The 25,647-nt window shown below is 43.1% G+C and overlaps 1 protein-coding gene across 6 annotated transcripts in view; it reads left to right on the forward strand.

Annotated features, from left to right (window-relative positions):
* ELP1 (elongator acetyltransferase complex subunit 1) overlaps positions 1-24,232 on the forward strand; it is a 109,621-nt gene extending 85,389 nt beyond the window's left edge. For 4 of the 6 annotated variants that reach the window (XM_085874877.1, XM_085874873.1, XM_085874874.1 and 1 more), the window contains exons 33-38: positions 2,682-2,784; positions 3,568-3,695; positions 3,938-4,089; positions 8,984-9,108; positions 22,982-23,060; positions 24,018-24,232. In XM_085874877.1, the coding sequence (XP_085731003.1) occupies positions 2,682-2,784; positions 3,568-3,695; positions 3,938-4,089; positions 8,984-9,108; positions 22,982-23,045 (572 nt within the window). In that variant the 3' untranslated portion in view covers positions 23,046-23,060; positions 24,018-24,232. Of the gene's footprint in view, positions 1-2,681; positions 2,785-3,567; positions 3,696-3,937; positions 4,090-8,983; positions 9,109-12,990; positions 13,067-22,981; positions 23,061-24,017 lie in introns of those variants that run through there. The other 2 variants (XM_085874879.1, XM_085874878.1) reach the window with 2 other exon arrangements.
* Positions 24,233-25,647: the final 1,415 nt, after the last annotated feature.

Here is a 25,647-nt window from a genome sequence, read left to right on the forward strand (position 1 = left end):
CTGATACCATGCCAGTGGGACAGTTGAGTTGGCTAGTGTGTTGCTCTCTCTTTGCCGCATGCCTACTCACTAATTACTGGGCGAATGAAGCCAGTGAGGTGCACGACACGAACCGAATATACAACATTGGTTGAAGTTCCCAATTAGCCCTTAAACGGACCTAATTGTGTGAACTATCACGGCAGTTCAAATTCGCCCCTAGACCAGATTGGTTTAATGGTACATGGGGGAGGGGCACCCACAAATTTTTACAAAACCCTTATCCACTACTGATATGGATGCACCCACAAACCAATGACAAATGGAAGAATCTTAATTATTCGAATATTTATAGGCCTTGAATCATCCCATACAAGATAGATAACAGCAAGGGATCCTCAAGACAGAAATACCTGGTGATGCCCTGCATTCCCGCAGGACAGGAGGAGGCAGGAGCAGAAATTATTATTGTTGGCAAATGGAATTGGCCTTTCCAGCAGATGTGGTCTGGATGCCCTCAGACCTGTGAGGAGGCGGAAAGGCGTGGCTGTCTGAGTGGGGATGTGGCTCTGGTGCATAGCTCTGCAAAACCGATGGAGGTTCTCCGCAGGCAGAGTCCGGGCATCTCCTGGGCTTTTGTCTGGCACATCTGCCGCCTTAATGGCTTCCGGCCCCCACCTCACCCATGACGCACCACGCCCATCCCCTATCACTCACCATTGGATCTGGTGCTTCCCACCCTGAATGGATGAGAGGACCCCCTGACTTATCACCTGGGTGTCCACCCTGGTGTCTCTCCCCCTTTCTTTGTACATGACCAGCAGATGCTTTCCCACCTAAAGTAGTGTTTCAAGGCCTATTGGAATGCTTAAGAAGGACATAAAGGACAGATTCCAGAGGGTAAAACATTTAGAGAAAGCACAGAGGGTTGGCGGTGTTTTGGCGCACGAGCATGGTCCCAATCTATGATAGGTTCATAGATGTCTCATCTCAAATGAACAATTTTTGGGAGTGTGTATTGGTGCAAACGGGAATTTAATGTAAGTGATGTGGACCATGACATGTGGTACATGTTTACCTTGTAGGCAATGGCGGTACACTCAGAAGAACGATCATTTGTCATCAAAAATATGCATAATATGCAAAACACAATACTTGGGAAATCCAATAAACAATCGTTTCCTTGGAAACAGCAATTTGGTAATTTCGAAAAATGACCAATCAAGTGTTTTACTTGTTGGAATGTTATGTATAACATATGTGGTTGATACATTTTTTAATTGTGGCCGAAATAGGTGCTTTACATGTTTTGAATGGCTGGACTTGACCTTTGACAAATTTTGACCAGATTTTATACACATACACTACACGTGTGTACAAATAAGCAGTATAAGTTTCAATCTGATGTGTTGAAAAACTCTTGAGGTTTGGCAATATTACGTATCATCACAAAAATCCCATTTGATCATAATGGGGTGAAATTGTTGTCATGGACACCTTTTTCTCTTTGCCGCGTGGGACTTTTCATTTTTCTGCATGGGACTCTTCCCTTTTCCGCGCGGCACGTTTCCCTTTTCCGCGCGGCACGTTTCCCTTTTCCGCGCGGGGCGTTTCCCTTTTCCGCACGGGGCATTTCCCTTTTCCAGGCGGCGCATTTCCCTTTTCCGCGCGGGGCGTTTCCCTTTTCCGCGCAGCACGTTTCCCTTTTCCACGCGGGGCGTTTCCCTTTTCCAGGCGGTGCATTTCCCTTTTCCACACAGGGCGTTTCCCTTTTCCGCACGGGGTGTTTCCCTTTTCCGCGCGAGGCGTTTCCCTTTTCCGTGCGGCGCGTTTCCCTTTTCCACATGGCGCATTTCCCTTTTCCACATGGCGCGTTTCCCTTTTCCGTGGGGGACCTTTTTCTATGCCAATAACCAACATGTGCAGAACCTGAAGAAAGATACACAAAAAATTAATTAACTCATAATATATTGCACCTTCTTAGCTCAGTACCAGTCATTGGTGCAATCCAACTTTAACTTCAAAACTCTCACACTCTCTCGCACTGCTTCTTACTCTTCTCTGGCACTCCTTATCCATGTCCTGTTATAGTCGTACATACTTCTCAGAGACTCCACAAATTCTTGCACATCTCCAGACTTCCTCCGGAAGTGCCCGGTCATTCAGAGATATGTCAGAAAATATCAATGAATACAAACTCTATGTTGCTTTGACCTTCCCAGTATTTCTCCATTGCTTGTCTCAAAACAAAAAGGACATCCGTGGTGCCTCTTCTTGTCATGAATCCAAATTGACCTTGGATTTCCACTATTTTTCTCAAGCTCTGATCTAACACTCTCTCCCTTATCTTAGAGGTATGTGGTAGGAGTTTACTCAGTCATTTTTGCATTCTTGAATGTCTCGCTATCCTTTAAGTACTGGTGCCAGAATGCTTTGCCTCCATGTGCACTTGTAATTTAACTTTTTCCTCATGTACTGCTGGCCAAAAATCTAAGATGGGCTGTAGGGACATATGGTTTTTCTCCACAGTGGACAGATTCCTGTGGGCTCTGGCATGTTTGTGCAGGGTCCACGGATGGGTGATCATGATGCTGGGCAGTTTTCTATGGGTGTGTTCCCAGGTGTTCTCCTGGTTCATGTAGGCCACACAATTATTTTTCTCTACTTCTGCAGTTTACTCATAAATATGATTTATTTTGCAGGATATCTTGAGACTGGACCAAGCTGTGACCAGTACTCGGATGTTGAGAGCAATCTAAGCTCCCTGAAGTCCCATTACTCTCGAAGCAATTCCCGTATTTCAGGGTGAGTGTGTCACATTGAATGGCCCATTGCACCTTATCAGTTCACGCTAAGAGGTGCATGCTTTGTGTACTGGCTTCTGATAAAGTCACTCTGAGCGAACGATAGCTCGAATTTCACCAGCGAATAAACCATTATACCAAGAAATGTCACATTCAGGCACAGAAATGGGTCTTGTAACTGCCTCCTTTAAAACAACAGTAACTGTGAAAACAAAACAAACAAACCACAAAATGTTTGCCAAACCGCAGAGAGACAGAGAGGAAAAAAAGGGGCCTCTACGATGTTAAACAAATAAATGAGGCTATTTGGCTTGTCATTGCCAATTTGCACTCTCAAGTTATTTTTTGTTGCAGGTGTAAAATATCGATTGATGGACTCAAACGTTTGTTTTGGGGTTTTTTTTTGTCATTTATTCTTCTCGCCTATTCTTCTTCCAACTTCCCTGTTGTTTGTGTGTTTCCCTCCTTTCCATTGTTTTCATATCTTTCTGATTTTGCTTATTTTTGACAATCTCGGCTAACAGCAATCATCTTGATGCTTTACATGCATCAAATAACCCGATTTTGATCGTGTGACCCAACTTGTAGTTCATTGTGCTCGTAGTTGATGTGCCAATTTCCCACTAATGTACTTGTAATTCATGGAACAGTATACTGATGTTTCCTAATGGTCTTGTCCTACTTGTGATACACGTAAAAGATTCTCCATGAGTATTGGATTGCTGCAATTTTATTTACTTTCACTTTTGTTGAGTGTTCATCATGCCCTTTGCTTCATTTGCAGCCGATCCTCCAAAAACCGACGTAAGGCAGAACGGAAGAAGCTCAGCTTAAAAGAAGGTTCAGCAAATGAGGAGCTGGCATTACTCAATGCTCTTTCCACCCTCGCTTGTGACACTGACAAGGCTACAGGTATGCAACCTTCACATGAGCTGTTAATTTTTATTGCTGATGACTATGTGATTGATTTATTGTTTACCTGCACTGTGGATTTTAATTGTTTTTGGGTAATTGGTGTAGTTGTTTGTGTGGGACATGTATATATATATATATATATATATATATATATATATATATATATATATATATATATATATATATATATATATATGTATTTTTTTTTCTGACCATATCAATCCTGTATCCCTCTCTAGATGAGATTGGCCCTCTCTTAAAGATGCTGGTGCTTTTTGCCCAGGAGGGAGAAGCCTGTGAACTTCAAGAAACTTTATCTGATATGCTTGGATTCATGGAGACCTCTGTGGCTGACATCTGGTCCACCAATAATCTTGCCTCCCATAGACCTGTGAGTGATTGAGGTTTCGACAATGATAAAAATTTGGCAGGGCGTATAATAATAAAAACTCAATTTTTATGCCAAGCATTTCACAACTGCAATTGCAAATAACATAGTTCGCAAGTTGCTCAAGATAAACAGCGAACCCTCAAATATCGCGGGTTCTAATATCACGTTTCGCCCAATCGCGGTAACCTATTGTGTTCCGATTTCATTATCGTGGGATTTCATTTTGACCATTCGCGGTTTTTGAGCTGAGATGAGTCATCGTTTGCGTCCTGTGCATGTATGATTATCTCCCATTACGAGGCTTTTGTTTCTCTTGCACCGCTTTTAATCTGGTGCACCGCAAACGTAAAGTAATGGACACAGTTAGTTTTGCCAAAAGGCAGAGAAAGGTGATGACATTGGGTGAAAAGATCCAGTTGTTAGATCAGTTGGCTCGAGATGAAAGTGTGGCATTACAGAATCGATGAATCGACTGCGTGGTATATCCGTGAAAATGAGTTGCATATTCATTCAAGTGTTGCCGCCAGTGCTCCACAAAATGGAAAAGTCTCATTCCAGTCCCATGAACTGTGATCCTCATATTGAAAGGATGGAAAAAAAACGCTTTATGTTTAGATCGGGGACCAAACAGAAAATAATGCATTTTTGAGTGGATTGGTGATATGGGAGAAATCATTTTGGATTGACTAATGCTTCCATGGGGCAGCCTTGGCTGAAAGCTCCAGTTCAAACATGGATACCCACAAGTTCCATGCCAGCAGGAGCTGGTTTGAGAAATTCAAGAGGATTTGGCCTCCATCGTGTAGAATTAGTCAGAGAAGCAGCATTGGCCGACCATGATGCTGCTAAAAACTACCCATCACAGCTCATGGAACTAATCGAGGCAAAGGGATTTATGCTGGAGCAGGATTTTAATACCGACAAGATGGGATTATTCAGGAAGAGGATGCCATCTGATACCTTCCTCTCCAAGCAGGAAAGATCTGCTCCACGGTTCAAGGTAAAATGGTAAAGGATTGTCTTGCCCTTCTCCATTGTGGCAATGCTGCAGGCAACTTCGTGGTAAAGCTAATGCTGCTCTTCCGATCACTGAGTCCCGCTCTCTGCTCCCTTTTCCCCTGTTCCCCTTCCCCCACCTCTGCTCCCCACTCTTATAGCATCATCATCCTGAGCTAAGTCTTGCGTTTTCTATTTACAGCAGAGTACAGTACGAGTACGTAATGTTTTTACCCTCACCCACCTTGCTGTTTTGTAAAAAACCACCTCACTTATTTGGAATAACTTAAAAAGGTAAAACTCTTATGTTTTTCTTTATTAGCCCCCATTGAACTTGGTCCGAAACAGGGGCTGATTGATTGGGTCTTGTCCATCCATGCATCCATCTGCAGCTACATATCAGATATGTATGGACTGATTTTGTTCAAACTTGGCATAAAGACAATAGATCATGCATGGACTGATTTTGTTCAAACTTGGCAAAAAGACAATAGATGATAGTCTACATATGCCCATCATTTTGTTTCATGATTCGATCAAAGATGGCCGACTGGTGACCATTTTAGTAGCAAAATCCCGGTGTTGAACACGTCCTCAACCATTTCTCCGGCATGCATTTACGGATCTAGTTCAAACGTGGCAGACAGATAAAGAATGAAGGCTTACATAAGCTTGTCATTTTCTTTTGAGTTCAGATGAAAGATGGCCGGCTGGTGGCCATTTTGTTACTTAAACTTGTCCCCAACCATTTCTCAGACTTGCATAGTCCAATTTTGTTGAAACTTGGCACAAGCACAGGAGGTGATTGCATACACGTGAACCTCACTTAATTTTGCGATGTGATCAAAGATGGCCAACTGGTAGACTGGCAGCCATTTTGGTTGTAAACTAGAAGGGCACTCAGTGGAGCGCATACCTCTGCCATGTAATGCCTGATCCATGATAACATATCGGGCCAAATACATTTTTGAGATTATGCTGTATAATCGTTTTTGGCCTCATCTCTCAATGAAGAATCACTTTAAAAAAATTTAATACTTCTCATGTCCACATCTGGATCTTCACCAAAATAGAATCTATTTCTCCTCGTCACACACCCAACACGTCCACCAAGTTTCATATGAATCCGTCCACAACTTTTTGAGATATCGTGCTATATATCGGTTTCACCCTCTCAATGTGAAGAATCACGGAAAAAATTATCCGATCCGGATCCGGATCTTCACCAAAACCGAATCAATTCTTCCCTTTCACACACCCAACCTGTCCACCAAGTTCCATCCGAATATGTCCACAACCTTTTTGAGATATCATGCTATATATCGTTTTTGGCCCCATCTCTCATTGGTGAAGAATCACTTAAAAAATTCTCGTAGTTGGATCCGGATCCGGATCCATATCTTCAGCAAAATCGAATCAGTTTGTCCGTGTCACACACCCAACCTGTCCACAAAATTTCATTCGGATCCGTCCACAACTTTGAGATATCCTGTACACAAACAGACAGAAATGTGTGAAAACTTAACCTCCTTCACCTTCGGTGGCAGAGGTAATAAATATGGCATTGCCCTTTAACTCCATCCAGGTAAAATTATGAAAACCATGGGGGCTATGACATTTTATTTCTTTTGCTCCTTGTTTTATACTGTATTTATTTTTGGCAACTGACATAGGTGTACAGTTGTATAGGGTGTTTAGGCAACTGTCGGCAAAAAATAATCTTAGTTACATGTATGAAGCAAAAATATACCGACTGCTTATAATTCAAAACACCTCACTGTATGGAAAAACGTGGCAACAGGAATACTGGACTGTAAATGGTAGAGACTTGTAATACCCTCCCCCACCTGGGGGCAGTGCCACACGATAACATTTACATGGAGAATTTGCGTCCTCTGCGTCTCCTCCCTATCCCCTCCCCCCTTATCCCCCCAAGACCACTGGCAAGGATAAAAATACCCTTTTACATTATTTGGGGTCATGCTGATCCTATTTAGCAAGTATGGATGTAATCTGTCCAGAACTGTAGGAGGAGTAGCGTGACAAACAAACACCCACACAAACACCGGTCTTTGAATTATAGTAAAGGATTAGTTCCCTACGAGTTTTACCAGAGGGGACTATCAGTTTGCTCTCCATCTGGCTGTGCCTGTCTGTCCATCCCACCTGTGGTTTTTCCAACTTTTTTCTCATCCCCTTTAAAATATTCAACTGGAACTTTGTACATGGCTTAATTATGATGATAAGTTATCGGAAAAGTTTGTGAAAAATTGAAAAAATACCCTGAAAATCAGTTATGCCCTTTTTAGACTTATAAAATATCACATATTATATTATTCATGGGTCAGTGTTCAGCTGCCCTGACTCCACCCCACCGCTTTGCACCCATTGGCTGGACAGCTGGCCTGACTTCATCCCAATGAAATGATGCCCTGCCATTGCATGAAGCAGCACGGATTGGCAGGCCTCAGGCCTTAGGCCTGGCTGTGTGTCCTCACGGCCCAGCGCAATTGGAATTATCCCAGGTATATAACCACGATCTACTATACATGCACACAAGCCGTACGCATGTTTTTGCTTCATGAATTTCATCGGATTATTTTTCATATGAACTCGGCAAAGTCTAGAAACGAACAAAACATGTTGGGGTAGAGTTTCTTCTTGTTAATTTTGGTTCCGGTATCGGCTCGAGTGTGTGTTAAAGCAAACTAATTTTATCTCCCGTTTGTTACCCTTAACTTTATTGGTTTCTAGTCTACAAAATATGTCAGAAAATGAAAATTGCTTTCCTTTTATTTTGCCAAATAGACCCAAACACTGTGGGATAGAGAGTTTCCTCCTCTTCATTTTGCTTACGGTATCGGCTCGAGCGTGCGTTAAACGCAAACTGATTTTTGTTTCCCGAACATTCATTGGGACCAGTTGGGAACATATATTGCAAAGCAGCTCTTGCTCTTGTTTTATTTTACATGCTTATTTCAATTGGGATGTGCAGTTTATTTCTGGCTACCACCCACCTTCCTCTATATTTTTTCGAACCCCAGGAACTGATCCCTCCCACCCCCTTTCCCAATGGCCCTTGGTTTCAACTATCGCAGTTTTAAGTATCGTGGCATTTTCCAGGAACATAACCCCTGCGATGTTTGAGGGTTTACTGTATCTCAGTACTTAATTGCTCACATGAGGCATATGAGACATGATCACAGTTTACAAGATCATGGTGGGTGAAGTAAGAATACCAGTAGAAATGTTATTCACGAGGGCAAATCCACCAAAGTACCCGAGGACACACATTTAAGCTGCACAGAGATAGGTCGAGACTGGATATTAGAAACAAGTTCTTCAGTCAGAGGATTGTAACAGATTGGAACAATCTCCCTGATAGTGTGGTTGAAGCAAAATCGATTCAATTCTTTGAGGCCAAACTTGACATTCACTGGTGGAATCAAACGTTTCTGACCAACAGTCCTTAAAGCATTCACAAATGGTATGGAAAGTATTATCAGATATTGTCGAGAACACCGGGATGATTACAGGAATATTCCTTTCTTTTCCGTATATTGATATTGATGATGATTATGATTACGAGGTCTGTGCGGATGAGGAAGTTTTATTCACCTTTTTTTCAGAAATTGGCATCGTACTTGTAAATGTATATATATTGAATGAGTAGTGATCTCATCTTGGGTGCACTCACATTGTGATAGATATCGTATTTGTGTGAATGCAAATGTGTAAATGCCAAAAAAAAAATTACATATTTGGATTTCTTTCTTTTATTCTCCTGTGAGCCACATCCTTCCTCGGTTCGTGCAAAGTCCTTCCTCGGCCCACCTGAGCTCCAGACCACATAAAAAGCTTTCGTCCGCAGCCTGATGGAGTACTGCTCTCCCCTCAGGCTGGTGCTCCTGCCTCTCACCTTTCTCGGCTTCATGCTGTGGAAACCAAGGCATATTTCGGATCATTGGTATCTCCCGTGATGAGGCTGTGTCTTTGGGCCTCTCACTCTCTCACCGCAGGCAGGTCGGTGGTCTTTGTCTTCCACCGTCTCTTCTCCGGTCTCGCCCCTCCTGCTCTGTCTGCGATTTGTCCCCACCACATTTCCGCAGGGTGCTCAAGGTCCGCCAACAAACCCCCATTCTGGTAAAACTACCAAAATCACAAATCACTGCTCACCTTCACTCTTTCATTCCTCTTTTTCCCGCCTTTGGAATAAACTCCCTTACTGTTCAATCCCATTCTTCCCTCCAGGCCTTCAAAACAGCTGTTCACCATCACTTCTTATCGTCCCCCATCCAAATCCTCGATCTTTTCTACCCCCGTTAATCCACCCCAAACTCAACTCCTTCAAATTCCCTGCTTTCCTTCCTGAAAGTCCCTGTAATGTCCATCTTGTATACCTCATGTTCCCTGCCCCATCCCTCTCCCTTCCACAGATCTAATGTCGCTGTTCCCCACTGTTTTGTCCTTCCCACTCCCGCCCCTCTTGTCTCATGTCCCCCCCCCTGATGTACATTGTGTGTTAGCTCTCATACAAGCCTCGACAAGGTATACAAAAAAAAAATTTTCTTAGCACCATCTCAATTTTTCACCCTGGGCAGTCGTATTTGACATAAGCGGTCAGTTTGGTGAAAGACTGTTGCTGCTGGAATAAAAATGGACTGGCAAAAAAAAAAAAAAATTGGTTCCAGTTATACTCTTACGAATTTGGAAGCCTTGTACACACAGACAGACAGCCGTCCCCATCATTATTTTGATAAGTATGTGTTTCTAGTTAGAATCCATCCCCTATGTCTAATGGGAATTACGTGTACATGCGCTCTGAAGTTATTATATAGATAGGATTTTTACACTTATGACAACGCCAACAACAACACTGCTTGAGGAATTGTCCACGCTGTTCGCACGCTCACGAAGCGTTTTGTTCTGGCCTGGCGCCAAATGAGAGAATGTGTCATTTTGCGGCCAATGGGCGACGAGCGGATCAGAGCTGGAGCGGTCCTTTGCAAGAAGGCGGAGCCGCGACACTGGTCCGCCCAATGAGAGCAGGCCACTCATGAGCGGACCACGCCCGAGAAGGACGACGAAAGAAAGGAGACAAATAATTTGCGCCCCGTCAGTCTAGCGCGTGGTCTGGTTCTCTGATCGCATCTCGACACTGGTCTGGTTCTCTGATCGCAGCTCGACGCTGGTCTGGTCGCATCTCTCGACGCTGGTCTGGCCTCATCTCGTCGCTGGCGCTGGTCTGCGCCTGGCTGCCCTGGTCCGTATTTTGGCGACCGGAGCTCCGGGAAGCAGTGGATGTCCAGCCGTGCGCTCGTGGCCATGTAGCCAGCCGTCCTGACTCCCAGCCGAACCATCCTCTGCGGCTGGAGAGCCGAATAAAGAGCATTTGGGTCCGTTTTTTTTGTGTGTGTCTGTGGGCCCAGTCTATAAGTAGGAATTGTTTCAGTGCCTTGTACATACTTGCATTGCGTAGTCGTGATAACTCTGCTCTTCCGTGTTCCTTCCCCCCTATTGTAAATAAATATCCATTTGTTGAATGTTTCAGCTCGTTTCTGTCCTTTCCTTCATTGGCTTAGCACGGTGCGTGTTGGGAGAATTAAAAAGGCCATTGCTGCAGTAGTTGTGCATTTGGACCGACGGGACCTCAGTAACCATCCGCTCGGGTTACGCATGTGTCGAGCACGGTTACGGCTCGTCCCGTTCGAGCTCCGTCTCGGGTGTGGATTCCTCGGTAGCTCGCCACGTGGGTCTCTAGGTATTTTGAAGATTGGCAAATAACCCTGTCCCACATGGCTGAATTATTGACGATTCACGGTCCTGTAAGGGACCCGTACCTTCGGAGTTATCCGAGGGTAACAATCTGAATTCCGGATGTTCGGTGGAGTCGACTCTGCTGCTCCAACTCGCGGTCATGCTCACAGCCGATTACCCGGCCCACAACAATACGACCGACACAAATTGTTAATCGCTTGCAGAATCACAGTTTTTATATACGATATGTTTGATTTTTGGTCAGCTTCCTCCCTTTGCCACTGGTGGCACGTCTAAAATGATGATTATGACAACAGCACATTCATCGTTGGTGATAGAGTTTAGACGTCCCCTTCTGTTTAAAATGCAATGGAGTCAATAACGATTTTAGAACTTTGTCACATTGTGCATGGACAATTATTCTGACCACTTCCATGTACATGGTGTGCGCCAAAACCAATCTGGATTGTTGGGGATAAACATCTACCTGAGCTCGTCTGTTGAGGTCCTTTTCTATAAATTTTCTTAAAGTTAAAGATCATTGTAGTTCACCAGAATCAGGGGAGATATCAGAAATGCAAAAATCGTTGTCGACATTTCATGTGGTAACAAATTTATCAAAAGAGATGAACACATTCTGCTGTCACCGAAACTTAGCAGACATGTCCGTAGCTATTAACCACATTACATTTTAAATAAATGAATACTATACACTGATCTATTAACTCCTGCAGAGCCAACTAGTAAGAACCTTTTTGTTAAAATAAAACACATATTGGTTGTACTTTGTGAGGCCAGATGGGTTCAATGTAAGTTTGTGGTTCTACGAAGCCGGTGCTCCTCCCAGACAATGACACACAACATATAGCGGTCCCGAGACAGTTATTGCCTCCCCCACCGAAGGGGAAGGAGGTTATGTTTTCACCGCTTTCTTTCTGTTTGTTTGTTACTTGCAAAATCTAAGATTTTTCAAGTATATTGGTCAGTCGATTTTGTTATTCTCTCTGTCTGTCTGTCTGTCTGTTTATCGTTTACAGGTCACAATTTTAAACTGGTCTTCATGAAACTTCACCACATGGTAGAGTTTGTTATAAGGAAGAAGCCTATTGTACTTGAGGTTAAAAGGTCAACATAGGCCAAAGGTCAACAACTTTGGTGAGATTTCTAAAATCCTCAATTTTCATTTGATTGACTTTAAATTTGAACAGGATTTGCACATTATGTCAGTCAATTGAACCACCTATTACTTTTGAGGTTGTCATTGGTCAAAAGGTCAACATAGGCCATAAGGTCAACCCAAAATAGGCCCAATTTTTAAATTATTTCTAAAATTGTGAATTTTCATCCGATTGCCTTGAAATTTGAAGACCATTTGCATATCGGGTCACTCAATTCAATGACCTATTAATTTTTAGATCAACATCGGCCAAATTGGGCCAAATTTTCTAAAATCCTCAATTCTCATCCGATTGACTTGAAATTTGAAGATCATTTGCATATGAGGTCACTGAACTCAACCACCTATTAATTCTGAAGTCAACTTAGGCCAAAGGTCAACAACTTAGGTGAGATTTCTAAAATCCTCAGTTTTCATCCGATTGATTTGAAATTTGAAGAGGATTTATATTTCAGGTCACTGAATTCACCCAGCCAATTACTTTTGAGTTCAACACGAACCAAAAGGTCAACATAGGCCCAAGGTCAACAACTCGGGTGGTCTTTCTAAAATCCTCAATTTTCATCCGATTGACTTGAAAGTTTAAGAGGATTTATATTTCAGGTCACTGAATTCAACCAGCCAATTTTTTTTAAGGTCAACTTCAACCAAAAGGTCTACATAGGCCCAAGGTCAACAACTCAAGTGGAATTTCTAAAATCCTCAATTTTCATCCCATTGACTTGAAATTTGAAGAGGATTTTCAGATCAGGTCACTGAATTCAACTAGCCAATTATTTTTGAGGTCCACATCAGCTGAATTTCTAAAATTGTCAATTTTCATCCGATTTACTTGAAATTTGAAGAGGAGTTGCATATTTGGTCATTGGATTCAACCACCAATTATTTTTGAGGTCAAATTTGTTTTATGGATTTTGCAAGTATCATGCTCTGCATGACATCTTCTTGTTTGTTTGTTTGTTTGTGTGCAGGATATCTCAAAATGTTGCAGATGGATCGGGACGAAATTTTGTGGACAGGTTGGGTTTCTGACAAGGACGAACTGATTAAGTTTTGGTGAAGATCCAGATCCAGATCCAGATCCGACTACTCGAATTTTTTAAGTGGTTCTTCCGGTTCCGGTTCGAGAGCAGCGAGAGGTCTCCTTTGGGGCTCCCTGCTGACGTTCTCAAAGCTAAGTTTCCGGTTGTTATTTGTCCCGTTTTAACTGTTTAATTTTCTCACCTACATGTTACTGTGTGTTGCTAGTTCGGTTTTGTTTCAAAAATCGTGCTATTTTGTGAGTATTTTTGTCGACGTTCTTACCTGTGCTTGAAGCCTAGGCCTAGGCTTGAGGCCTACCGGTTCCACTCGGTGTTCGATCGTTTTTTTGTTTGTTTGTTTGTTTTTTCTCCCCATTACCTTCAATTTCTATCCTCCCCATTACCTTCAATTTTGATCCTCCCCACTTTCCAAACATCTCCCATTCTCCCAACTAATCTCTTTCTTATCTCAACAACAACAACAACAACAAAAAAAATACCCTACAACAACAACACGCTCACCTTCTCCCGATTTGCTTCTTCTTATTCCTCTTAACTTCCTCCTCATCTTCTTCCTCGATTTTTTTTTTTTTTTTTTTTTTTTTTTTTTTTTTACACTTCCATGACCTAATCTGTTGAACTCTCTCATATATTAATATTAACAACAACAACAAAAAAAATATATATATATATACCCAACAACAACAACACGCTCACCTTCTCCCGATTCTGCTTCTTCTTCTTCCTCTTAACTTCCTCCTCGTCTTCTTCCTCGATTTTTTTTTTCCTACACTTCCATGACCTAATCTGTTGAACTCTCTCATACATTATTTTTAACAACAAAAACAATCTTTCATGCTTCATCTTCCTCTCTCACACATGTGGTACTCTTTACTGTTTCACAATGCACTACTCTTCTGCTATTTTAACAGACTGCTCTCATTTCAACCTTTCCTTCATTCCTTGCCTAAAAAATCCAACTATTACAGCGCTTCTTCTCTCCATGCTCTGAATTCGCCTTCATTGCATCCATCAAGAATTGTGTTAAATCGCATCTCTGACCTAAAACTTTTAAAAACCACAGTTTGCCATGGATGCTCGCTTTCCATCAAACATTCTTTTTTTCCAACTTCAGTGCCAACTCACCCCCCTCACCCCTCACTCTCACTCTCAAAGCAACCATCCCACTCTTCTCCCTCCAAGCCTCCCTCTCACCTCTCTCAAAAATTCCCCCTCACCTTTCTCCCACCTTTCATCCCCCTCACTCTTCCTTCTCAAAGTTGCCCCCCTCTCATCCACCAACCTGCCTCCCTCCACTGCCCTCTCACCTCCATCTCTTCACTCCACCTCCTCAAATCCTCAACTGCCTTCTTCCTTGTCTCTTGTCCCCCCTCTCCCCCAGCACCACAGAGCCTTTTCTCCTCCTCATTCGGCCCCCTCCCCTCACTGTTCTGCAATACCCCACACTCCTTCAGCAACCCTCCTTACCTTCCCCCCTCGTCCCTTGTCCTACCCTCCCCCTCCCCCTCCACCTCCTGCACCCAAAGCCTCCTCCCCTTCCTCTTCATTAAAAGTGTGGACCTCAAATATCCGGGGCCTTCGCTCAAACCTTTCAAATCTTTCCATACAGGTTGCCACTGACAAACCAGACATTATCTGCCTAACAGAAACTTTCCTCTCCCAAGACGTGTCTGACTCCCAAGTATCTCTCCCTGGTTACTCCCTCTTACGGTATGACAGACCTGAGCCTCGTCCTGGTGGAGGTGTTGCTCTCTTCATCAGACTCTATTCCTCACTCTCCATGCACTGCTCTCACTCCTCCACACCCCCAGGAATACCTCTGGCTTCGGCTTCCCCTCCACTCCCACCTCATGTTTATATGTGTACTGTACCGTCCACCTAACACTGATGACTCCATCTACACATCACTATCCGAAAACATGGACCATCTTCTATCTTCTCATCCAAACTCTCTCTTCCTCGTATGTGGTGACTTCAATTGTCATCACGCCAGTTGGCTAGGTGTGGGTACCTCTCTCACCTGCCATGGGACATCAGCAAAAGCTTTCTGCGACTCATTGGGACTGACTCAATCGGTCAACTTCCCGACCCGGATCTCAACCAATGGTACTCCATCTCTTCTGGATCTGATTTTGACAAATTTCCCTGACAATATCTGCTGCTCTTCCTTCGCTCCAATTGGTTCTTCTGACCACGTCCTTGTCAAAGTGGACATCTCTCTGGCTGTTATCAGAGAACCACCTCACCGCCGTCGAGTCTGGCATTTCACTCAAGCCGACTGGCAGGGTCTCCGAGCAGCCATCAAACTTACAGACTGGTCTCCTATCACTACTTTCTCAAACATCAACTCATCCTGGGAATTCTTTCAAAGAAACTTGCTCTCCCTCATGCACAGATTTATCCCCTCTCGTGTTCAGTTGTCTTACCCTTCCTCCCGCCCTTGGTTTAATGAAGCTTGTGGCGAGGCAGTTGTCCTGAAACAACTTGCCTTTGCCTCATGGAAAGCAAACCAAACTGAGGGCAATCTCAGTTCTTTCCACAAAGCTCGGAACAAGTGTGTATCTACCCTTAGGAGAGCCAGAAAACAACATCTTTCTCATCTCAAGTCTGAACTCTCAAACCTCTCTCCTTCCTCAAAATCCTGGTGGCGTTTAATCAAATCTGTTTCTGGTGTATGTTCCCCCTCCATCCCCTCCCTTACCTCAAATGGCTGCACTGCTGATTCCACACGTGATAAAGCTGAATGTCTAAACTCGGTGTTTGCAGCTAAATCTTGTGTCCTAAACCCATCTCTATCTCTACCCACTTTACCCAGTCGCACCCAACTGTCCCTGGACCCTGTATCCTTTTCTCCTGACAAGGTGGAGAGCTTGCTTTCAAACCTCGAGTCAGATTCTGCAACCGGTCCAGACGGCATCAGCCCACGTGTCCTCAAAGCCTGCTCTTCTGCTCTTGCTCACCCTCTCTCTGTTCTATTCACCCTCTCATTTGCCCAAGGTCATCTGCCATCTGCTTGGAAATCTGCTAACATCACTGCCCTGCATAAAAAGGTGCAAAAACAGATCCCTGTAACTACAGACCAATCAGCCTTCTCCCAATCATCAGCAAGGTGATGGAATCCATCATCGCCTCAGATATGAAATCCTTCCTCTTCTCCAATGGCTTGATTTCCAATCATCAATTTGGTTTCAGACCAGGTCACTCTACCCTGGATATGCTGCTTCTGCTCTCCCATCAATGGATGGAGGTCCTCAATGCCAGACAGGAAATCCGAGCCGTATCCCTGGACATATCACGTGCTTTTGACACAGTCTGGCACCCTGCCCTACTCACCAAACTCTCTTCCCATGGTATTCAAGGCCATCTCCAGTCATGGCTCGCAGACTTCCGCTCCTGTCGCAGTCAACGTGTGGCCCTAAATGGAGTTCTTTCATCCCCTCTTCCTGTGTAGGCTGGAGTTCCTCAAGGTAGCGTTCTGGGCCCTGTTCTTTTTGTGGTTTTCATCAATGATCTCTCGGACTCTCTGGAAAATCCTCTATTTCTCTTTGCCGACGACTCCACCCTCTGCCGTACCATCTGTCATCCCTCAGACCGGCAAGCAGCAGCTTCTTCGCTCACTGCAGATCTGGATAAAATCACAAACTGGTCCAACACGTGGAACATGTCTTTCAATCCAGACAAATCTCACACTCTCACTATGTCTCTTCGAAAGGACCGTTTACAAAACCCCCCCATCCACTTTCTCAACAATCCTCTAGAAGAAGTCTTTTCTTTCAAGCTTCTAGGTCTCACTATCTGCCATGACCTTTCCTGGGAAAGTCACATTTCCAACCTCGCCTCAAAAGCCAGTCGCCGACTGGGAATCCTCCATCGTGCTAAGTCCTTCCTCGGCCCTCTTGAGCTCCTGACCACTTACAAAGCTTTTGTCCGTAGCCTGATGGAGTACTGCTCTCCCCTCTGGGCTGGTGCTCCTACCTCCCACCTTTCTCGGCTTCACGCTGTCGAAACCAGGGCATTTAAGATCATCGGCATCTCCTGCAATGAAGCTGAGTCTTTGGGCCTCTCACTCAATCACCGCAGGTTGGTCGGTGGTCTTTCTGTCTTCTACCGACTCCTCTCCAGCCTTGCCCCCCCTGCTCTCTCTGCGATTTGTCCCCACCACATTTCCACAGGGCGCTCAAGGTCCGCCAACAACCCCCTTCTGGTAAAACTACCAAAATCACGAATCACTGCTCATCTTCACTCTTTCATTCCTCTTTTTTCCCGCCTTTGGAATAAACTTCCTCACTCTATTCTTTCCCATTCTTCCCTCCAGGCTTTCAAAACAGCTGTTCACCACCACCTCTTATCTTCCCCCATCCAAATCCTCGATCTTTTCTACCCCCGATAATCCACCCAAGCCCACTTCCTTCATTTCTCCTGCTTTCCTTCCTGAAAGTCCCTGAAATGTCCATCTTCTCTTCGCCATGTTCCCCGTCCCATCCCCATCCCTCTCCCTTCCACAGTTCACCTAATGTATCTGTTCCCCACGGTTTTGTCCCTTCCACTCCCGCTCCTCTTGTCTCATGCCTCCTTGCTGTGAGTTGTGTGTTAGCTCTCATACGAGCCTCGACCAAGGTATACAAAAAAAAAAAGTGATTCTTCACCATTGAGGGATCGGACCAAAAATGATATGCAGCACGATATTTCAAAAAGTTTTGAACGCCAAACTTGGTGGACAGGTCGAGTGTGTGGCAAGGCCGAATTGATTCGATTTTGGTGAAGGTCCGAATCCGAATCTGGACATGATAATTATTTAGTTTTCAAAGTGATTCTTCACCATTGAGAGATTGGGACAAAAACTAGATAGTACTGTATAGCACGATATTGTGGCATTGTGGGCCTATGTGTTCTCGTGGGCAATGGGCGCGATATGTTCTCGTGGATCAGGCATTGTGTGGTGGTATGTGCTCAACCAATTGTCCTCGTTTCATTAGTATTTGTTTTATGTAGCCCTTCCCTATTGTCTTGTGGTTTTATGGGGGAAAAATGCATTGCTCAGGCTTTTCAGCTTTATTCCCATTCTTGATTCTTTTATCAATTTTATTTTACTTCACACAGGATTCCCTACTTTCCTTCATGCAAGCATGCACACCACGGAAACAGATAGCTCATGAGCATACGTGCGCCATTTCCCGTTCAAACCTCGCGCCATTACCCAACCGACGCTCACTTCAGACCTTCGCCATACTCGAACCCCACACTAAAACATTTCTACAACCATCGCAATGCCTTCATAATAGTCTCCACATCATTGGACCCCAACTCAAGCTCACCACTATGCTCACCGCTACACCACCACTCCCATCGCTCAACCACCATCACCACCAATGCTGACGCTGCTTTTTAGGCCCAATCGGGAGCAAGGGAGCGGCCCAGACCATCAGAGGCACTCGAGTCTAGATGTTCTGGAGTTTAGATCGGAGGGCAAGAGTGCGCCAAATTCCATTCAGCATCGAGGGGTCAGCCCAAGCGTTCCGTTCAACTGCGGCCATCATTGGGCCAAGCACGCAACGCAAAGCACCAAGCAAAGTACAGCAAGTGCCTCATTTGCATATGCGTGCCGTTTTCCATTCAAACCTGCGCACCAGTTTCCAATTGCCATCTCACTTCGGACCTGTCTTTGGCTGCATTCACAAATTCCTTGCTTTCCACTGCTGTACATTTGCAATAAATGCCACACTGTGCCACATAATTTTCCTTGCATTGTTGAATAAAGATGCCTGTTAGAAATGTACCCAGCTCGTTTTTGTCTTTTCCTCCATTGGTCTAACATGGTCCACACCATAGCATAGCCGAGACGTTATACCCCAAATCTGCTGAATAGCCGGTGCATACTTGGCAGCTCCGCTCAGCTGCACCTGATACAGTAAGTTGAGCGAAGTACCCATCAAAGGCACGATTCCCCAATAAGACGACTACGTGTTCCTAGTTAAATGGTTGTCAGACGGAGGACTCTGAGTCACGTAGTCAAGTTGTTTGCATCCGCGGTCGATTAGCGACCCGCTGCAACACAAAGTTATTCATGTGCGATGGTCTGCGATTCTCGGTGAGTCCGGAGAGGAACTAGACACCCCCTCCCTCGAAGTTCCCCCGTGACCCCGGGGCCACGACAATACTTTTGTGAGAGGGAAGTCACCCGATTAATGTTTATTTTCACCCCTGCCTGTCTGGCTTGCTTTCTGTGAGTAAAATATCTCAAAACGTTGTTGATGGATTCGGAGGAAACTTGGTGGGCAGGTTGGGAGTGTAACAAGGACAAATTGATTAGATTTTGGTGAAGATCCGGATGCATGAATTTTTTTTGTTTTCAAGTGATTCTTCACCATTAAGTGATGGGACCAAAAAAGATATGTAGCATGATATTTCAAAAAGTTGTGGACGAGTTATGACAAAACTTGCTGGATGAGATGGGTGGGTGACAAGAGCAAGCCAATTAGGTTTTGGTTCAGGTTTGAATCCACATCCGGCCCATCAGTGTGATCCAAAACGTAAACTGTTCAACCTGGCAGAGGTAAGCGCTCTACTGAGTGCTGTTCTCATTTTCTTGAGTTATTCCCCTCGCCAAAGGGGAGGGTATTGCGTTTGGGTTTTTTGTCTGTTTTGGCCGCACAGAACTTTTGTGTTTTTCTCCAACTGCTTGTCGGATTGAGACGAAATTTTCACCAAAGGTGTGACTACTCATGTGGAATCATTGTCCTTATTGTGATGTCATAGGTCACAAGGTGTGGCAGCCATGTTAGAAAAATGGAGAAATTTTGGACCTCTGTATCTCTGAAACCGCACCAAGGAAAAAATTTCAAACTTGGCACATGGCAAGTACTCCTCATGGGGAATGTGTGATTCTTTTTTTAATGACATCATAATTGCTCATGTTGAACTGATTGCCACTGTATAACTGCTACATCTGATCAGTATGAAAATTTTTGAGTGTCATCTCGGGATAAAATGGTCTGCAGAAATTTTTTTTTGATGACGTCATCGGTCACATTGTTTGGCAGCCATATTGGATTGAAGAAAAATATTAAATAATGTTTTCTCTGGAACCGCTTAATTAATCTACATGAAACTTCAAAATTATGATCTAGTCGTGATGGGGAATACATGTTTTAAATTTCACCTTGGTTGGACACATGGTTTGGCAGCCAGAATTATTCAATTTTTTTTGATCTGGGTTCTGCTTGATTTTGAATTTGATTTTTGAAAAAGGCTCACTTGGCTGTGCCTGGATGGATTTGAGGGTTTGGAGTAGCAGCTGAAATGCGAATCCTATCCAGATTCCTCCTGATTACCTCATCTTTTGTTTTTTTGCTTATTTGCATTCCTTCTGATTACTCCATTGCAGGACTGTACCTATTTGGTCTTCCACTTAATTTGAATTGAATTTATTTTCATCCCATTCTCAATTAAATTGAACTAGTGCGTGCCCGTACGTGCGTGCCTGTACGTGCGTGGCCGTACGCTCAAAAAAAAGAAGAAGAAGAAGAATTGTGATGTCATAGCTGTCATTGGTTTGGTAAATAAATGGCCATAACTTGAGAACCACTTGTCCGATTAATATCAAACCTTAAAAAGGCACATCCACAGGTGCCCAGCAATATACCTGGCAAGTTTCAACTAGATTGGATCAGTGGTTGTCGAGAAACAGCGGTCACAGACACAGACACACAGCAATTGCTGGAATTATAGATAGATAATAATGAAAAACGTCATGGGTCAGGGTCAGGTGTCCAATCAAAGCAGGGTTGCATCAAAACGGGATGTCTTGGGACCCAGTCATCACTACCAGAAGTTATAAAGTGGCAATTCTAATTGTGTATCTTATTAATTACGAAACACACCAGTACACAAACGCCACACAAGATACACCACACAAAACTACACTAGCACCACACAATGCACCACACAAAACAAGTCCTGGTGAGGGTCTGCAATCTCTGATTGCTCTTTTTCTTGTTATTATTGTTGTTATTTCATATGCAGCCTGAAGCTGCTGGTTGTATAATTGCTGGGTGTGTTGCTGTGCCACTGATGCAGTGCTTCCTGTTTCCAGTAAGCTGGTACTCATTTTGCTGACCTCGGAAGGATGACAGGCTGAGGAAACGCACCTGGTGTTACTTAATGGCACGACAGGGTCTGAAGCTGTTAAGGCAACACTGGGCTTATTTTCCTGTATGAAGAGAACATAAAATATAGTTTATTTTCTTGAGTTATTAAGATCATGAAACTTACCTTTAATAATAATAATGTTGACAAACTTGATCTAATATGGCGATGGCGATGTTGATAAAGATGAGTTGATGGAGCTGATGTTACTTTGCCATTATGGTGGAATCTTCTTTACCCCCGACACAGATGCCACACCCTCTAATGCTAGATATCGATACACTGCACGGTTCTTGGAAGTATTATGGAGGTGATTTGTTTTATACAGTCTTCATATATATAATTTAATTTAAATAGAGGTTTAAAGGCACATAAATAAATTTATTTCAGGTTTCACCTCTGTTTTACTCAGCGTCTGTTGCACCACCCTATCTAACACGTTACATTTGTAATTAGTGCCTGTTGTACATGTCCATTATGACATCCTTAAAATCAGTAAGTTTCCTGTTTGGAATGATTTTAAATTTTGTTTGACCGCCAAGCAGGCAGACGGAGTAAAAAGATTATCTCACTCCTATCTGTGCATGCACAATCGGGATGAATGCAAAGACAAAGTACTACGTTAAAACTAAAGACTTGTCTTCATATTCATGTTTTGATTAGTGTTCAAAATATAACGTTCGAGTTAAATAAGTTGTTACTCGACCATAAACTGACAATCATATACTGATGAGAAGGATGGACTGACAAACATTGACCTATTGTTTAACCCTGCCTTTTGCTTCACATGTGCAGGGTAACAACAGCTCATTGAAATGTTGTGGTTGTTTTATGGTTATAATACTTTTGTTAGAGGGAAGGATGCCTGGGAAAATAATTAAATTTAAGAATTCCCCATCTTCTGACCTTATATTTTTGTGGCTTGTAGCTGAAAACGGACATTTGTTTTAATTTTTTTTTAGCCATATGATGATTTCAATAAAGGTTTTCTTCAAGGGAAAATCTCATCTTTATAAGGATAAAAACCAGTTTGTCTATGGAAAAATAGGGACAGTAAATTTTCTCAGTGAAATGTTGACAGAGTTTTGCTTAATGCTGTGAGGGGGGGGGGTGGGGGGGAGTGAATAAACCATTCCGACATGAGCCCGGCAAAACAAAATGAGGGTTGTTATTTTAAATTATTTTTTCTTTGAAAGATCAGGTCTCATGGAAGGGTGATGTGATCATGGAAGGTATGAACTGACAGTGGGGGCAGTGGGGCATCAGTTGGATTCAAGCAAGGGAATGGATGAATCACAAAATGGAAGAGAATGGGTGTTTGGCTAGGCTAGGGTGTAAGAAAGGGTGTGAGAATGGGTGTAAGAGTGTTTGGCTAGGCAGTGTTAATGGGGATAACGAACGATTGTGGGAAAGGGTGAGGATGACATGAAATAGAGAGTGGTGCACCACTTGCTTTTGAAGCCTTGGAAGGAAGAGTGGGATAGAACCGCTTCAAAAGGCAGTTCCACAGATGGTAAAACCGAGGAATAAAAGAGTTGAGGTGTGCAGTCAGCCTGAATTTTGGAAATTTAACCAGGAGGTGAGAGAGGTCATCACTGATGGTGAGCTTGGAAGTTCAAGTGGTGTGAACCTCTTCCATTGGCTAACCATGGAAGTAGATGGGTAGGTTAGTTTGATGATTCTTCTGGAGTTGCGTTTTAATGAGTTATCATCTTTAGACAGAGTAAAATGAAGAAACTTTATGAATAATTGCTATTAAATGGTGTCTCTGCAGATTATTGGTCCAGACTCCACAGCAAACAGCATTGCAGCTGCAATTCATGCTCAACAAAGCATGACAAGAAGTCAGGAGGGTAAGGTCACCCTTTTTCTCTCAAATGTTACTTCTTGGAAAAAATTTCAAAAACTCGGGCCACATTCTGTTTGGTGGGTCATTTTATACATGTAATCCATTGCAAAATGCAGATCAAATTGGCTTTAGGGTAACTATTGCACTGATGAAATTGCATTATGCTTTACTTTTTGCATTGGACCTTGTTCATTTGATGGTGTTCGATGTACCTTATCTGAAGTCATTTAATTAATGTTTTAAATATTACACAGTATTTTAGCACGACCAAATGGCAGACACATGAGGTCAGGAACATTTTTATTTTTTTTTATTTATATGATGATTCTTCTGTTTTCACTTTACTTGATGGTAAGAAAATGGTCAAAATGGATGCACCTGAGATAAAACATACATACATGAGAGACAATTATGTTGTTGGCTCCACCATAAGGCAAATGTCAGCAATTGTCAGCCACTGAATTTCTTTACTGCCCTGCCAGACTATCTTTTGGCTTAGTTTTTTAAATCAAGTCCTTTTGTAGTAGTTCTTTGTTGTAGCTGGAATAGTTAGCTGGAATAGTCATACAGCAGTTATGACTCATGCCACGATTGTAGGCCAGGTGTTTGAGTATTGTGATCATCGAGTCTGTGGTTTTGTCGGCAGAATAACTGGACAACGAGGCCAGCTAGAATCGTCAAATTTGGCACACCATTGTTTTGGTGTCGCTGGTACCCAGAGTGCTCCGGGAAGTGACGGCACTCCCCCCAAGCTCAGTGGCTGTATTGTCTCATCTAACAGTGCTGTGTTGTGTCTCGTGTATTCTGTATGTCCACGTGTTTGAAATCAGCATGACAACTCCACAACCAACCCGAGAGCCTGTAATTTTTTTAAGTTGAAATGATGAGCGTTGGTACAGTTTTCCACTGTTTTCCATATTCTTCTTCCTTCCCCCTCCCTCCTCCCCCAATCCCTTCACAGAGCTGGAACTATGTGCTGCACCAAAGATGAGAAAGAATGTGAAATGGAAACTTGAAATCCTGGAAAATCAAGCAAATGGAGTGAAATAACCTTTTCTGCTTGGACTGCTTAATCTAGTTTCATTGTCCGTACGATTTAAATTTAACAGACAAATTTCAACATCTGTAATTTTTGTTTTGGTGCAAATTCTTGGTAATAAATTACAAACCACCTTTGTTTTATGTAGAAGGAAGTTTTCTTGATTACAGAATGGAAAAATAAGCCCAAAAAGGACAAAGCAGAGCGGTTGCATTAACTAATGGTGTGCATTATTACAACTTCCTGATTCATTGCTAAAATAATCAAATCCAATAATTTGGCCAAAAGAATCCTCTATACCCCTCTCTCCTCTCAAAAAAGCAGAATATGAGAAAAGATGAAGGAAAACAAAAGAAAGTATAGATTAGGGGAAGGTGTGGTGTCGGGGAGGTGGCAAGAGACTGAAGGGACCAAAGTTCGCCCCTCCCCACTAACCTCAATCCTCAAGGAAGTATGGAGTTGTACTTAAAAAAAAAGTTTTTGCAGTGACTCAGTCAAAATAGCTTGTGATGATAAAAGGCTGCAAAACGAATCATTCCTTTGGAAACAAATCATGGATTTTAAAACTTGTCTCCAGAATGCACACAGATCAGAAAAAGGAAAACAAAATTCCCATGATGATTATATACTTGCAGGTTGTCGGTGAGAAAATGGTACAAGTCGATCACCGTGGTGAATTGTAATATTTTCTCACTGACAACAGTCTGTAGAACAGGGTTAATTCCCTTACAAAATGCAAAATATATTTCAATTTAAACAGGTAGAGCCTGGTGTTGGCACAGTGGTTAGGGCAGCGGCTTGGGATCCAAAAGGTCCTGAGTTCAAGCCCCGTTGGGCCACTGAATTACTACACCAGGGGGTTGACTCAGCCTGTCATCCTTCCGAGGTCGGCGAAATGAGTACCAGTATACTGGGCCGGTGTATACCCTGGTTAAAATAGGTGTACCATATCCCTGTGTCGTAAGAGGCGACCAGGGTTGCGTCAGGAAGGGCATCCAGCGTAAAACATGTGCCAAATCACTATGCGGATCATACGGATGATCCGCTGTGGTGACCCCTAACGGGAGCAGCTGAAAGAAGAAGAAGAAGATTTAAATTTAAACAGGAGACTTGAACTGCGTAAAATATTTATTCGTCAATTTAACTCTTTAAAAGTCATGTTCACCTGCAACAGGTCAATTACACCATTGTCTTCAGGATTGAAAAGGTCACTGACAACGAAATTCAACATAATGCGTACTGGAAGAATTATTTTCTCACATAATTTCTTTCATCAGTAAATATTAATAGATCTTCGGTGTAAGTAGTGTCAAAAGGGAGAGTTGGACGCAGTAATGTATCCCATTTCTCAGTCACAATATTTGCTCGCTTACTCACTCATATTTCTCCTTTTCAAAGTCGAACACATTACTTTGTCAAACACCTCCCTTTTGACACTGCTCCCAGCAGGGGAGTAGGTCTTCGTCTTCCTTTCATTTGATCATTTGTTTAACCAAATTGAGTAGTCAAATGGAGATCCTATAAATATTTGTTTGTTTTATTTTTGGGAATA

This window comes from Eptatretus burgeri, chromosome 3 (genome assembly GCF_056783735.1).
Source record: "Eptatretus burgeri isolate ZD-2024b chromosome 3, Ebu_testis_v1, whole genome shotgun sequence".
NCBI lineage: Eukaryota > Metazoa > Chordata > Myxini > Myxiniformes > Myxinidae > Eptatretus > Eptatretus burgeri.